Raw genomic sequence first — 17,438 nt, forward strand, 5'->3', positions numbered from 1 at the left:
AGTCGAACATGCACCTGTGAATACAGATGATGCACCATTGAATATGTTTACAGCATATAGGATGCACTGATAAGAGACATCTCTGCAGCAAGCGATAAAAACTTGCTCTGTGATAAATGCAGCACAAGGACTTTAGGAAGAGGTTTTGAAAAAAAAAATGTCATGAAGTACTGGATTAAAAGTCACAGCACACTTTGTAAAATTGTGAAATAAACTTTTAGCAATGTAACTCTAAATGTATAACCATGATTTTTCACTCCGTTAATATAATTAATTAATATTGATATAATTTGTATTATCAACCGTTTCTACTTACTCAGTCTCTGGTTGTTCACAGGTGCCAGTGCAGATAGACCACCATCACTCACTTCCTGTTTTGTTGATGAAACCTGAAAATTGGACAAATGGAGCCATTACAAGAGGTTTAAGAATGTGTCAATGTAAAGAAAGTGATGTAATAACAATTGATGCAATTAAAATGTTAATTTAATGTATGTTACAGTATTTTGAGAAAATGTTCCAACTTCTCTAGATTTTTTTACTTTTTTATTATTATTATTAGCCTTTGTGTGAGGTTCATTGGATTTGTGACCACGTCAGTTCATTATATGGACACAAAACTACGGCTTGTCTTGTCTTACTTGCATCTTCCCAGAGCAGAACTCTCAAACCTTTTGTGTGCTTCGTTTCTGAAGCTGACCTCGTCGTCTCAAAAACAAAACCTGTATTATTCCACTTGCCTGACATTCAGTACCTTAATTATGCACTGCAGTGTTTTGTCTTATAATGATTTGGTATCATTATAAGCTGCAAACAGCTGAGGTCAGTCCACAATGACACTTCATTATAACCTCTTACTGTTAAAGTCAGGATATAACATTCTCCAGTAACTAATTGGTTACTGCTCCACACCATCACTGCTTCATAATGAAGTCAATAGGACAGTTGCTTCATGTCAGTAAACTGTGGTTGTATTATTTTACATTCTTATACTAAAATGACATCTAGTGGCATTGGTTTATGAGGTTAATTTGTTCTCTTTTTCTATATAATGTTTTTGTAAGACACAGAAATGTACACAGACACGTTTTAGACACAGGGTGGCAGCACTGAGCCCTGTTAGGTTTTTTTTTTTTTTTTTACCGCGAAGTGCATTCTGGGTTGTTTATCGTCGTTTTTCCTTTTGCTGCAGGTGGCTAGAAAATTGCAAAGTTTGTAACGGACACTTTTTAAAGCAAAAGACTAAAAAATAAATAAATAAATAAAAACACACACACATGGTGAAAAATATTGTACACTGGAACTTACCTGCTTCTGAAGCGACCTGCGAACATGGTCATTGATAGAGAATGGAAATTTGTTTCAGGATGTAAACACGCTAGGCGTCAACCAAGGTTAGCAGCTAACTTCTGTTCCAAGTGAGGAAAACCCGTTTTTGTGTCCCTGTGTGTGTGTCAATTCCCGCTGACTAACTGAAGCCCACCTTCTGTATCTTCACTTACAACACGGACCCTTCGGTGAAATAGGAAACAAAAAGAGGCATAGTGTGTTTACATACGTACATAAAGAGTGAACACCAGCTGTAGCCAGTCAGGTTAATGACCCTTACATGGCTAATTAGTTCCATTTCTTAAAACCCATTGGGGTGGGTAAATGGGTTTTAAAAAAGGAGTTAGTAAAAGTAAAATTTAAATAGTTTAAAACAAGGGGTGTCAAATTATCGCGTTAATTGCGATTAATATTAACAAATTACAGTCATATTTAGCGCGTTATGTTTTTCTTGTTACTGTACAGTCAGCTAATAAAGCCGGATTCTCTTCAGCAAAAACGGCCTGTCATTTGTGTGCCACCACGTAAAAGTTAACACGAGCACAGCTCAACATACACGTGAGGTTTAAACATCCCGTCTTTACTTACATGAGAAGCTTTAATTGAAAATAAATATGTTTATCTTAGATGACATGACAGGTGTTTTTTTTAATCCCCCTTCCCTTTCAATTGTGTGGGAGAATCTCCGTCGCCTTCAGTATTTAAACTCAAATGTATAGTTTGTCAGTTGTGGTGGCCAACAATTACACTCGGCACATTTAAGAGACAATGCGCCACTTTACTTTCATGATACATACACTAAAAAAAGTGCATTTGTACAGCAGTAAATTAGAATTTGTGATAAGTAAAACCTACCTTTCACGGAGCTGTCGCTCATTCGTTGTGACATCAAAAAGCAACACGCTGTGAAACGGTGTCACGTTTTATAAAACGGATGGTAGATGGGCAAAAATAGTCTTTCATTATTTAAAATAATAATAATAATAAAAAAAAAAAAACTTCTGTGACAGCTTTACATCGTGTTACAGTATTTTCCGTATGGATTAGGGACTGAATACAGTGGAGATGCTGATAATTAAGCACAGGTGAATCTAATTACATATCAGGGACAGACACAGTGGAAGGCACAGGAAGTAAAGCTGGACATGGTGAACACACAAGGAAATATTACAAAATAAAACAGGATACAGAAAAACTAGAGGAAAAAGTTAAAACAGGAAATGTCCACATACAGAAAAGTGACCCAGGGCCCGTGTGAAAGTTCAGAGGTCATAATGACACACATATTATCAATGTTGAGTCCTCAGATTCATGAGCTGAAGATAGATGTGGGTGATGTCCCTGTGCACAATTATCCTTGTCTCTTTGCATAAATACATAGAAATATGACACAAATAGCCATTGCTGAATGTAAACATGAAGTGCAGGCAGAAACCACTTCTTCCCTTTTGCTCTTAGCTACACATTACAGTCCTCTGCAGTCTGGTGGTCCAAGAGGGAGCAGCTGTCCTGTTGCCCCTGGTGGACAGAGTTAATGGACGCCCCCTGCTTGGAGAGGGAAGGCGGTGTCCTGCTGCTTTGATTCAGCTGTTCCCGAGCTGAGCTGGTGGGGAGAGCTGGGCTCCGCCGCCGGCCCTCCAGCCCCAAGTACGTGCTGATCTAAGAGGACCTGAGGCTCTTCATCTGACCTCTCGCACGTACCTTATGCAGCTCCACAGAGGTTTTCTTATACCTGGAGGGAATCATATTCATTTATTCAGTGATTCTAATACAGAGACTGCTGTGATGTACACAAACTCACGTTCGTAGCAGCAAAGACGACAGAACGACAGAAACGGACGAGGCGGCCATCGCGGCCGAGCCCATCCAGGGTTGGAGCACCAGGCCAACAGGCATGAATACGCCTGCAATCAACAACAGGAAGCAACAGCCCTTTCATATTTGATTCAGTGGAAAGCCGTTAAAGCTGTAGTACATAACCTTTGGTGATTTTTGATGTTATTGATAGTTCTTTTACTATAAAGAGTTTTTTATTGTGTGAAGTACTTTGGGTTGCATTGCTTTGTATGAAAAGTGCTATAAAAAATCAAATTGGATTGATTGAGTGAAAGATTTAATGAGATAAATCCAATATTCTGTTTCCATTCGTACAAATGTACATCACCCACCTACAGTGGCCATCTGAGCTCAACACTTTGTAATAGATATCCTACACAGAATTCTTAATAGGCAGGAAATACAACAGTGCAGATGTTAAGTTGTGATAGTGGCAGAACATAATTGGTCTTTACCGGCAGCAATTGGTATCCCCAGGAGGTTGTAAATGAGAGCGAAGACAAAGTTGATCCTGATCCTCCGCACCGTTTTCTTCGACAGCTCGATACTCGCCACCACATCCAGCAGATCGCTCTGAACAGAAACCTTCGAGTGAGACACCTTGAAACACGTCACCGCATCGATGTGTCGACTCGGCGTCACTCACTCTGATCAGGACGATATCTGCCGCCTCTATAGCCACGTCTGTTCCCGTGCCGATGGCAATGCCGACATTGGCCTGCGCGAGCGCGGGCGAGTCGTTGACGCCGTCTCCCACCATGGCTACACGCAGGCCTTTTTCCTGCAGCTCCTGCACTTTAGCCACCTTGTGTGATGGCAGCACCTCTGCATACACCTTCTTGATCCCCACCTGAGATGAACCAAAAATTTTTAACCTTGTAACATAAATCTTTTCAGTATTTTATACATTTGCTAAAAACTAGGGCTGAAAGGTATTGATATAATTCTATTAAAAGACACCCTTCACTTCAATATTTAGTTTTACCTGTGCAGCAATGGCCTTAGCCGTGCGCCTGTTGTCCCCCGTGATCATCACCACCTCGATGCCCTTGCTGTTGAGCGTGTGCACCGCTAACGCTGCCTCTGCCTTCACCGTGTCAGCAATAGCGAACATGGCACACAGCACACCTGCAGAGAGAACACAGAGAAAACTTACTACGGGTCCAGAGAACGAGGGAGTGGATTTTTTCTGCAGGTTTGAATCCTCACCATCTATAGCCACCAAGATGGCTGTCTGCCCTTTCGTCTCATGGCTGCTCATGGCGGCGTCAATGTCTGCTCCAATGTGGTGACCGTTCCTCCTCATCCACTCTCTGTTCCCGATCAGGACTGAGTAGGAGAATGACTCATCTGTAAGCAAAAACACCAAAAACAAAATTTTGCAAGTCAAATATGTACAATAATGGAATTTCTTTTAAGTTTTTTCCATTCCATTCCATTATTTAAGCTACCAAGAAAAAAGATTCTTTGCATAACTGCAATATCTTGTATAAATCTTGTATAATTTATAAATTGGAATTATGTGCTTGACTGCAACCTGGAGATGGACAGAAACTGAGTAACTCACAGAGAGCTGTAGATGGCGACTCAACATTAGAGAAAAGGCTGCTTTCATCTGTGGTGGCTCCTGGAAGCAGAAAATGCTCCTCGCTCTGCTGCTGAAGAAGACGCTCCACGTTGGACACTCGGCAGCTGATCCCACAGCCGGGCACCGCCTGGAAGTCCTGGCAGTAGCCCAGCATGTCACAGCCCAGCTCCTGTCACGTGATGTCGCAACTGCGGTCATTGTGTCTGCTTTAGAAAGCACAGCATTGCTAAATACACCTTTAAAATGCGCAAAACATCACCTCTTTGCAGTGTTTAGCAACCGCCATGCCCAGCGGGTGCTCGCTGCTGGCCTCCGCAGTGCCGACCACTGCCAAGATCTTTCTCAGGGGCATGCGGGCCATCTCCCACAACACCAACACGCGGGTCACCTGCGGCACCCCGTTAGTGATGGTACCGGTCTTGTCAAACATCACCACACCAATCTGAGGGAGCAAGATTCATGGTTCCACCTTAATAATATACTAAATGTCTCATTAAATGTCCCATTAAAGATCCAGTTTTTTATAATAAACCAAGTGGCAACCGGTCATTATGTCACCCATAAGAACCTGAACGCCCGTTTTGAAGCATTGATGTTTGTTATATCATCAATTTACCTCTAAACGTCCGCACCATATTGATCCATTCATCCATTTAAGTACAAAAGCTGCTTTTAAAGGTAAAAATATTATTATTGGTATTTGGTAGCCACTACCTTATGGGCCATCTCCAGAGGCTCGCCTCCTTTAATGAGGATCCCGTTCTGAGCTCCAACTCCTGTGCCCACCATGACAGCAGTTGGGGTCGCCAAGCCCAGAGAGCAGGGGCAAGCAATGGACAGAACAGTGATGGATGCCTGGAAGGCGAAGCGGACGATGACTTCCGCCTTGGAGATGTTCTGGTTATAACCCTGCAGGGGAGAAATATTGCTCACACAGGAGAATTTGCATCGTTTGTGAGTATGTGTGTATGTGTGTGTTCATACCGGGAAGTTCTCCTTCACAATATCAAAATTGACAAATCCGATTGCAATCCAGGCCAAAAGTGTGAGCAGAGACACGAGAACAATGAAGGGGACAAAGAAGCCACTGATTCTGTCTGCAAACTGTTGGATGGGAGCCTGAGGGACCACAAGAGGGCAGTAGAGTTCACTGTAAATGTACAATCAAGCATCCACTGTAAGCACACTGATAATGTAATACATAATGAGGCATCACGGTCTTGTGTTTCAGTTAAAAATGTATGGAAAAGTGAAATTCTGCTCCCGATTCCACTCCCAGTTTCTATGTAAATGGAACGCAGCATAATAACATCATAAACAAAGCCTCTTTCTCACCTTGGAGGTTTGAGCCTCCTCCACCAGTTTGACAATTTGAGACAGAGTTGTGTCGTCACCGACATGCGTCGCCTCCACCATAAGAGCACCGTGAGCGTTGATGGAGCCGGCAATCACCAAACTCCCCACCTTCTTACTAACAGGCATGGGCTCACCTGGCAAAGAGGTAAAAAACAAAAAAGAACAGGTCTAGTAAGGGTACAAACACCCATCACATTTATTTGTATTATTATTATTATGGTATATTAAAGTACATCCTAATATTTTTTGTCCCTATTTCCTGTATTGCTGTGGTGTATGTCCTTACAATTGTACTCTTTAGTCTATTATCAAATCTACCATGGTGTATTTTAAAAAAATAAATAAATAACAGCTCCACACCTGTGATCAAGGACTCATCTGCCATGGAGCTCCCCTCAATCACTTTCCCATCTACAGGGAACTTCCCTCCTGGGCCGACCTTCACGATGTCGCCCCGCTGGACCAGCTCCACCACCACCTGCTCCTCCCTGACACATAAACACATTTCAACGCCAGTACAATGATGTGTTCATGTTTTGTTTTATTAAATACTGATGTTAATGTTATTTACTGTATCTTGTGTCTCACTTGATGATGGTGAGGTCAGGTCCCAGAGTCACCACTGTGGCATCAGTGGCCTGAAGTGACATGAGTTTGGCCAAAGCCTCGGAGGTTTTACTCTGCAAAAACAACAACAATACAAGTATTCACCCTTGTGCAGCCTTGGGCTCCTTTGAAGCTTTTTCACCTTGTACATTAATTGTAAAGTATGTTGTTCACCATACATATTTCAATAAACATATAGCACATATCGTTGCAATTTATTTTAGTTCAACTCACTTCTTGTTTAATTGTTGACTGTCACGTGTGTGGTTTGGAGTTCATACTGAACACAAAGCTATTTTGTCTCTATTTTCTGATTTATTCTAAAAAGGAGACTGAGAAATAATGTCATGTGACCATTACAGCATTGCTGAAACAACAGATCTATTGGTAGTTTAAGACTTTTTGCACAATATATATACAAAATAGATTAATTCAGAAACAGCCCTGATTTAAAATCATTTTAGAGAAATCCCTAAGCATTTGACAGGGTAAAATTAATGTGAATTTCAGTATATATATACCTTTGCAACATGCTCCAACCAGCGACCCAGAGCTATGAACACAAACAGCATGGGCGGAGTGTCAAAAAAGGTGACAGGGCTCTGGCTGGCTCGCTCAGCCATGGCTACAACGAGGACCACGCAGGAGTAGATGTAGGCGATGGACGTGGCTAACACGATGAGAACGTCCATGTTGGCGGTGCGGTGTTTTAACGAGCGGTACGCCTGAATGTAGAAGTAGCGTCCTCCGAAAATCTGGAGAGATGGAGAGAAAAACAGACTTGGACTTTAGGGCCCCTTGGGCATGATAGGCCCATTCGGTAATCCATCCTTGCGTGGAAACACAGTTATATGGAGCGCATTAATAAGGATTGTGTGAACATTTTATGTTCTGAAGTTACATACTACAGCTTTAAAGTCCAATCTTAAGACACTAAATGTCTCTCATGCTGAGCAAGGTCGTGCCAAGAAATCCAGTGTCAACTTACGTACAATCACAAGAAACAAAAGGGCCATTCATGCGTTCGAAAACCAACCTCTTAAAGAAAGTCATGTGACGCCAGGGTCACCTGTTCCCATACCTGCACAGGTGTACAGAGAAGAAAGAAGGCCAGGTTGAGGAGAGAGAGGCCCGGCAACAGGTTCTGATCCTCCGGCATGGAGCCTCCATGTTCCTGATGCTGACTGTCCATAATCATCATGTAGATCATCAGGCCCATGGCGGGCAGGCCAAAAACAAGGCTGAACAAGAAGGAGCTCTTCCATCTGCAACATATTACAACTGTCTTTTTTTCTGTTTTCTCCTTCTAATTGTTTTATTTTGTGTATATCATTGTTATTTTGTTTTATACACTATGTAAATGGATTCATTGGGATAAAGGGGTAGCGTAAATAATATTCTTATTCTTTCTGCTCCTTTTCATTCAAGACTTGGACAATTTTGTGTTTATATTAAATAGTTTTTTTTTTGTTTTATTTGTGAATTGAATGAAATAAATAAACTTAACTAAACCAGGTTGACTGCCTTTAAAAACAAGAAAATATAACCACTATTAGGGGAAAATTACTTGAAACAAGTCAAATTATCTTAAAGGGACACTGTGTAGTATTTATGGGTTTATATAACCCAAAATCCACTTTTTTATACATATTATGTGCTCCTGCATTGTCTAGTCGCTGTATAATAGTTTTTGTTTCATTTTCGTAGTGTTTCAAAAAGTCATGTAAAATAACATGGTCGCGGGCCGCGGTTGCATAGCCACTGTTAGCAGCGAGACGCCATGTTTCTATCGGAGCCTGTAAGGACAAACGCGAGAGTACAAATCAAGCGTCTCTTTACTTGTAGCGGAAGTCCCGCCTCCTCTCTCTCCGCTTCGTCGGCTACGGCCGCGGTAGCTCGCCCTCTCCCTCGCCTCACGAACCTCATCTGCTGACACGGAGAAAGGCGACGAGGACGACATTTGACCGGCTGCGGATACCGTAGCGCTCAGGGAAGGGAGGGGGTGAGCAGATTTTGTAAATTTCAGCCTCTCCTCTAGATGGCACTATAATCTACTTACTTCACCTTTAAGTATCTTCAGCCTTAATAAGTAAATATGTCCAAAAAACTGTGTGATTAGATAAATATACTGAATTCAAGTCATGCTTGACAGGATATGGCAGGTTTGAACGGTAAATTATACAACTTCTATCTATAACTATAAATCGGCAAGTTGAGATTACTTTTACTTTTTATGTTAGAAGGTGAGCTTTTAAGTTCAGTCAACGTATTATTCATAGCAGTGGTGAAAAGGTCACTTTTATGTGTTGTACTTGCTGTCTAATTTCTTCAGCGTGGTCGAGGTTGGTCTTGAAGCCCGCCTTCACCAGACTGGCCTCAAATCCAAGTCCCTAAAGTAAGAAACAAGATGTCACATGATGGGTTTTAAAACAAAAGGAGGCCTATGATTAAATCGTTTTTTTTTAAAACGTGAGAGTTACCTGAATGATCCTGATTATATCTCTAGCTCCAAGCACTTCTGGGTTAAACTGAATCTGTGCTTTTTTGGTGGCAAGCGCAACGCTGGCTCTGAGGATCCCTTCGGTTGTGGTGAGCTTGGACTCGATGTTGTGCACACACGATGCACATGTCATGCCTGTTACCTGGAAGCAAAAGAAGAATGAAAATGAAGTTGCTTGATTCATTTTTGGAACGCAGAAAATCAGCAAACAGATAATCCTCAGACTCACTTCAAGGTCGAGTTTCCCGTGTGTCACTGCATTGTCCTCCATCAGTTTGGCCCCAAAGCCCAAGTCTTCAATGAGCTGAGTCACAGTAGCAGCATCTGTGATGGCTGAGTCATATTTGACCTCTGCCTTTCCAGCCATTAGTGACACCAACACTGAAATGATTCCTACAGGAGAATGTGAGAGTGACAGTAAATGTAGCTTTGTTTCTTTGTTTCAATTGAGTTATGAGGAGAACCATCTCTGAACATGTGTGGAACCTTGAAGCAGATGCACTACAGCAGCAGAAGCCCACACTGGGAGCCACTCCTGCCTTTTTAAAGGTCATCAAATTAAACGTACCCTTGTGTTTGAGCAGGTTCCTCTCGATGTTGGACACACAGGAAGCACAGGTCATTCCCATGACACAAATGAAGCATTTTTGTACGCTGGCATCAGTGGAGTCATACTGCGAGCTTGCGGGCATCATCTGTGATCCAGTGCCGTTACTGACTCCAGCCTTAGTGGGTGACAGCAAATCAGGACGCTGAGATGGTCCAGAGCTTACAGGACTGGACTTTTCATGGTTCTGGAAACTCTTCACAGGTTCTGGAGAGACAAAAGGACATCCGCCGAAGAAAGACAAAACACAGGATTTTAAAACAGTCAAACGAGTTGATAAGTAACTCGATACGTGGGCTTTGATTCAATTCAGGAACAATACATTTAAGGTTGTGTGACGTCAGCTACCAGAGCTCTATATTGGAGTTGTGAGAGCTCAGACATTTTTTTCAGCTGATATTGAGCCTTTATCGAACATTACTATACTATCTAAAATCATTTGTGTTCACGATATTTCCTCATAAACAAAGACCTTCCATCCACATAAGCTGGTGTGAAATGCCTCCACATATCGAATGCTGTGGGTAGCATTTTTATTGTTAAATAAGATGGCAAATAATTTGAGTAAAAAACACAAATGTAACACAATGCACAGATATATAGATAGTTAGCTGAATAAATGGAATTGTATTCAAAATATTTAACAGGTGGCAGAAGAAATAGCATCATATTCAAGGTAGCTAGCCCCAAGATAAGCTAGCCTCTTCAATTGAATGGTGCTAGCTAGCTTACATGTAGCATATCTGGTTTGCCAGCTAGTTAGCTACTGTAAAACATGTTGATGTAATAGTTTCTTAAAGTGTAAAAGCTTAGTTTTAAATATCTACCTCATTATATCATAATACTTACTCGACTTTGTGTAGTATGTGGGCTCAGTATAGTGTAGCTTCATCTGTGATGTCATGTGATCAAGGAATGCACTACGGAAGCCCTAAAGGGTCATACATACTGTACACACATTGTATTTCCTTCGTTTTCCTGTGATAACGAGATAATATCCTACGTTTAAGGTGATAACAAGATTTTTTTCCTCCGTTTTCTCGTGATAACGAGATATTTTATAATGCGATATGTATTATCTCATTATCACAGGAAAACAGAGGAAAATGATCTAGTTATCATGAGAAAACAGAGGAAATAAAAATTCCATAATGCACAGTGTAGGTAGGGTAGTTTTTAATTTCATTTTAAATTGCTGTAAAATGTATAGATTTTAAGAAATCCTAATCTTGTGTGTTGAGGTTTAGGATGAGAACCTATGAGAAAACACCCACTTTTGTTTGATCAACAAACCTCAGTTTGAACTCCAGCACAGATTGTAGGTCAAACGTTAATATTTAATCAACTCATCCTGACCTTGACGTCTTAAATTGCACACGTCTTGGCAAGCTGCTACTGCTGTGAAGAGCCCTTCCAAGTCATGCTGGAGTGTATACTTGTCAGGTTTCCGTGGCAACCAGTGAGAAACTGAAGTGGCTTGCTTTACTGACTCACAGCAGTGTGCAGACCAAACACACGTGACTATTTATCTTTGCACGTGATTTTTACTCAACGCATTTTGTTTATTTACTCGTCCACGCGAGGTTAAAAAAGCTGTAGCACTCCTTATTGTGCGTTAAATAAAATAACATACAGGAATTAAGGGACACGTAATACATCAGATTAATGTTGACATCTGAGAGGGCAGCTAACAATGGCTGCTTTTTTTTATCTTGAGGCAAAGCTGAAAAACCAGTTCAGTACTTGTGTTTCTAAAATATACTCCATCTAATGATTTTCTTCTCAATCTATTCACAGTTCATCCCAAATCCTATAACTATAACACAAGGTCATTTGATAATCTTCACCTCAATTTTTTCAGAACCAAATTTCTCAGAGAAACTCAAAGCCAGTCATTGCGCCACCTAATGGCAACAGGAAGTACGCATTCAGTAGCAAACATTGACTAATTGACGTTTTCAGGGTGTGGTCTACATTTATTTAACTTTTTAAATGTAATAAGCCAACTGTTTATTAAAAAAAGGGTTTTGGGACATGATGCTATCCCATCCTCCCCAAGGAACTTATCTCTGCTATAGTTCAATTCAGTAAGTTCCCTCAAGGCATTAATAATGTATTTCTGATTCATATTCCCATTGACTAATTGTAACTAAAATCCAACCTTTCTGAAAGATGCCTACCTTGAAGCGAAGCGTCAAATCCCATGTCCTCAATTGCAGCTCTGAGCTTCTCCGCCTCTGTCAGATAGGGGTCAAAGGTGATCGTTCCCTTTTCCTGCTCCAGTGACACAGATATGGATTGGACACCGGCCAATTGAGAGATTCTCCCCTCTATGGACTGCACGCAGGACTTGCAGGTCATCCCTACAATCCAAACACTTACAGTCTGAGTTGACCTGGCCAAGGTGTCAATCTGCCAGCAGCTTACGTCCTCAGAGGACATGTCCTCGCTTAATAAACTGGTGTCAAACCCCATGTCCTCTATCTTTTCTCTCAGTGTCTGTTGTGTGATCAGAAGAGGCTGGAATACGATCAGTGCGACACAGTTCTGAAGAGAAACCTGAACGTGTGAGACTCCCGGCAGCTCAGCAACGCGCTCCTCGATGGAGCGTACGCAGGAGTGGCAGGTCATGCCGTCCACCTTAATCTGCACCGCTGCCTCCACACCGTGTCTCAGGTCCCGCAGCTGCGCGACGATCCCCGCGGTCGTGATGACCGAACCATCGTAGACCACTTTGGCTAATTGTCTGGGCAAAGACAAGCTGACGGCGTGAACTCCCTTCAGGATGGAGATTCTGGTCTCAACAGCTCGGGCCTGTGGCTCAGTGCTGAGTCCCAGGAGTCGTAATGTCACTCTGGAGGAAGCTTTGGGTGGAGGGCAGAGCTCACTCTGACTCCCATATTCGTAGGCCAAGTTGTTAAAGCCTTGTTTCTGAACATCAGTGCAATTACCCTTTAAAAAAAGAATAAAAAGTGTTAGTTTTAAGTCAAATTATATCTCAGGAAATGAATGATTTCCCCTTTACTTAGGGGGAAAACTGCAAATCCTCCTCACCATAAAACAACACAACAGTTTGTATTAAACAACAAATACATGTGTGTAAGGATAACGCTTCTGTTTTCGTCATAAGGGAATTAGTTTTAGTTGCAAAAACATGATATAAGTGAAGTCTCAGGTAGAGTTTTGCGATAATTCACTGTGTTGTATTAATATAATGTTTAGGCACCCTTTGACGTATAGGTCATTGTGTTAATATTAGACCAGAGGGGGTTATGGAAATATATATTTTACCAAAATGTAAATCCTCCAAATGTCAACACCAAAAATGTGCATGATAAATCTAAAGGGAAGCTCAGCAGCACCACTAAGATGAAAATTCAACCATTAAATAAACTAACAGAACATTTTTTGGAACCTCCCACCACTTAGTAAGAAGATGCTCAAGTATTTCATATTTGTACAGCATAAGAAAGTGGTTAGTTGGATTAAATTGGACGATTAAGTTCACAGAATCGAGAGAATTTTAGATGTTTCAGAACGAGAAAGCAGCATCCAGCGTGGCTGTTTTTCTTTCCATCGTGAGAACAAGCAGCAAATCACGGTTCAGCCTCTCGAGACAAGCTGCACTTGACCTCATTAAGCTACAAAAAGAGAGACGGTTGCATTTGAACGGTGTAAAAATCGAGCTTTGATGACTTGGCAGCGACTCCTTTTGAACCTAAACTGAGTCCAGAATTTGCCAGGGCCAGTTTGGGATTTAAAAACACACACACACACACACACACACACACACACACACACACACACACACACACACACACACACACACACACTCACACTCACACACACACACACACACACACACACATGACTCCATGTGACTCCACATAAGCCTCCCAACGTGACTCTTCAGTAAAAAAAAAAAAGTGTCCTGTACTCCAAAGAGCTGAGCTGATCTGAGTGCAGCAGATCTCAAAAGGAGCAAAAGAAGGTCATTTAAATAACGTGCCGTTAAAGAGCAAGAGTTTCTTAAAGAAATACAACAAAACTGTTAAATGTGTGTCATACAAAGAGAGTTCTGGTTACAGTGAGACAAACATCAATGCTGAGTTCATGATCTTTGCTCAACTGTTCAAAGTGCAACACTTCTCCTAAAAAAAAAAAAAAGCCGCTTCCGACTGTCCTCTGTTTCTGTTGTTTTCATAACTTCACTTTCTACTTTCTTTATCCTCCATGTGTGAGTGAAATTCATAACACACTTGGTCGGTCTTAAGCATAATCAACAAACAAAAGCCTGAAGGTCAAAGGTCGCATTTGGGACACTAAAACACAGCTCTAATACAGCTCTATCTAAAATAATGAAGAAAAACTGGGTGCGAAAGAGAAAGAAAACACATTTTTATTAAACAGTACAGTCCTGTCTGATATAAATGTTATTAAAACTTTACTACTACTACTACTAAAATACAAAATAAACATTTTATTATTGCGCTTAGATCTAATCTCCTTTGAGGGAGTTCATATTTAGATTTGTACAACAAACCAAAATGAGGAATTGGATTTGAAGTGGACCATTTTCTAATGTACAGATTACTAGATTATTAATAGATAACTAGATATTTTACATGTTACATGTTCACTGTTTATGGCGTTTAAATACAAGCAGCCCATTTTACTATTTACACACAAAAATCTATTCATTCATCGCCGATTGCTGCCCCTGGTTTGACAATGAGCTACCTTTTGTTGACTTAAGCTATTTTACACTAAACCAGTTTGACTTCACGTAACATCTTATGAGAAATAAAAATGAGGTTCCTTTGTGTGAATATACAAACTTGTTTTAATTTTAATCAACACTTCTTGTATATCTTTTTGGCAAATGTAAAATGTGTAAAATGTAAGTCAGAGATGATGATTTAAAAAAAAAAAAATTACAGCAAGAATAAACCTGACTTTTTTTAAAGGTTGATCTTCATGTATCTGGCGCCAAATAATTGAGTTTCATTGGGATTCACACGATTACATTATATCCATATGGATTTTGTGCAGACGAGCATAAACAAACAAGTGCCTTCACCCTTTGTACCCTGAGTTCAATACAAATGTCACATGAGTACCTGCGTACAACTGCCACATATATATATGTATATATACATATATATATACAAAAATGTGGATCATGAAGCACAAACATCAGCATATAATGTATAGAGGATTTTAGGGCTTAATTAAAGTGTGTATAGACAAATGAGTGACGAAACAGAGACTTGAATGTCACAATCATGGGTTATTTTGTGTGTCAAAACACGAGTATGATGACATTCTGGGATGTAGTAGTTCAACTTAGGGCTGTAAGAAAATATTGATTCACTAAAACATTGAATACATCATTGCGTGCTATTCTACCAATTATTATAAGTCATGTATGATGCATTTTTTAAATAATAATAAGTCATATATATGTAGAAACTAAATATAAAACACATGTAACCTTGTCTCCCCAGCAACCAGTTGTGACATCAACCATAACAACTTGATTTGATGAGTGCCATTTTCCCATAGAGTTTCATTCAAACAAAGTTTTAGCCCCCTGGTGGCAATTCAGCATATTGTTACTTCCGAGTTGGCTTCAGGGAGGGAGGAAACCAGATAACTACTTCAACTTCATCTTCAACCTTGTTATATTGTCTCCCAGGGGAACAATACAAACTGTAAGTGTACTGTGCTGTGTGTTAATATGATTTTAAAATGATAAGCATAAGCTGGTTTACTTGCTTAAGCTACTTTACACTAGGCTGGTTTGGTGTAAATAACACAACTATAACAATGTAATTTATAGTATTACATTTGTATCAATACTAGTAAAGTACTGACAACTCTGGTGGATTTAACATAGGGCCCTATAAAGGCTTGGGCCGGCCCTGGACGCATCATACAAATGACTTATGGCGCTTTTCTGCTACACAATTGTAGCACAACTTGACTCAGCTTGACTAAACTCAATTATTCTGCTTTTCCATGACTGACGGCATCTGGTACCTGGTAAAATGTGATGTCGATAGATTGCCGGGCCACTGATTGGTCGTCGCTGGAAGAGTTGTGATCGCGATGTGCGACGCAAAGAATAAAACCGAGCAAAGTCGAACAGAAGTGAGTTAAGCAGCCTTAAAACTCCTGAATTAATCTTTTTAATTCAATGATTCTAATGATTCAGTTAAACCAAAAACAAAGCAGAGCTGGGCTGAATCGTTCAAGACCAAACAGGTATTAAAAAAAGCATTAAAGACAACAGATCGCCTAAGTTACACATTGCAGCTTTAGGTCGGTCACAAAAAAATAATCTCAATATGACTTTTGTGCCATATTTTGCAGCTCTATAATCCAAACTGTATGCAGAGACGAGGCAAAGTAAAACTTCATAATAAGTTTGAGTCAGTCAGACTGTACCTGACAGAGACAGTCCTGCGCGCAGTGGAGTCCACAGGTGCGCTCCGGCTCACAGCAGCACTCCACCATGAGGATCTTCTCCCCGGAGGACGCATTTTTAGGAGACTTCGGTGAAAACATTGTTGGTGCAGCAGCAGCGACCGCTTTAGCGTCGTCTATTGGTTTATCTTGTCAAAAGTTAGAGGGACAAAGTCCGAGTGTGACACACGGAGAGTGGCACGGAACGAGTGCGCACTCCAGCCTCGCGCTCTCTCTCTCTCCGTCTGTGTGTGTGTGTATGGTCACCTTTTAGGGCCTCCTCTGTCATAAACACTGACCTTATCAAGACCAGTAGTCCTCATGGAGACCAAAACCTGGTCCTAATGAGACAGAACCTTTTTTCTGAGTTTGGATTTGGTGCCTCCCTTTCACCACCTGTGCTTCCAAAATGACATACAAAACAGACATTTTTTAAACTGTGTGTATTCTTTTGAATCACTTTTATTGTCGTTATAGCTTACTGCCTCAATATTCCAGAAAAATATTTTTTTTGTTGAAAAACAAGTATGTTAGTGTCTCCTCAATTTCTATATGACAAAAATGTTTGTTTTCTCTCCTTTTCCACACATTATCGGCTGCGGTGGTTAGGTTAAGGTCAGAGTTAAGCATTAACCGGTTATGTTAAAGGTTAGGGATTACACTTCCAGGGATATTCAGTTACAATCTCAGTTGGGCCACATTTTCAAACCAAGAAATTTAGCTCGATCAGACATTTCCAGACAAATCTATGTATGACACATCAAAATATGAGGCACTAGCAATAATATGTCCTACTTTGAAATCATAAATATGTACTTTAAAAAAATCCACTTTATTGACTTCACTTAAAAGACTTTCACTATTAACATTCAACAAATGAGGCAAGAACATGTGTCTGTAGTGGTGGGAGAAACCAAGCAAACACTGAGGTTGTTAAAAAAAAAGATGAATTGTGGAATGACTGACACAAATAAGTTAAAAAATAACTTATGCAACTTGAATGTGGCACATCTACATCGAAATCTGTCCTTTATGTTGCCAAAACCATAATTTAGCTTGTCAGAATATAACAATAAAAAAAACAACTATCATTTCATCCTCAGTTTAAAAACTAATTCCAACCAAAATGACAATAATCTGACTTTATT

The 17,438-nt window shown here is 40.5% G+C and overlaps 1 protein-coding gene across 1 annotated transcript; it reads right to left on the reverse strand.

Moving 5' to 3' along the window:
- Nucleotides 1-2,787: 2,787 nt before the first annotated feature.
- Nucleotides 2,788-16,392, reverse strand: atp7b (ATPase copper transporting beta; the record flags this gene model as incomplete). The annotated part of the gene is given in 22 exon segments (XM_083901467.1): nucleotides 2,788-2,988; nucleotides 2,992-3,061; nucleotides 3,131-3,233; nucleotides 3,621-3,738; nucleotides 3,812-4,015; nucleotides 4,151-4,293; nucleotides 4,375-4,515; nucleotides 4,733-4,922; nucleotides 5,013-5,195; nucleotides 5,468-5,662; nucleotides 5,738-5,872; nucleotides 6,089-6,243; nucleotides 6,470-6,597; nucleotides 6,698-6,789; nucleotides 7,237-7,470; nucleotides 7,797-7,980; nucleotides 9,032-9,105; nucleotides 9,196-9,357; nucleotides 9,445-9,608; nucleotides 9,784-10,029; nucleotides 12,003-12,774; nucleotides 16,273-16,392. Coding segments are annotated over 22 exon segments (4,014 nt in total).
- Nucleotides 16,393-17,438: the final 1,046 nt, after the last annotated feature.

The sequence above is a fragment of the Microchirus variegatus genome, assembly GCF_963457635.1.
Source record: "Microchirus variegatus genome assembly, chromosome: 1".
Classification (NCBI taxonomy): domain Eukaryota; kingdom Metazoa; phylum Chordata; class Actinopteri; order Pleuronectiformes; family Soleidae; genus Microchirus; species Microchirus variegatus.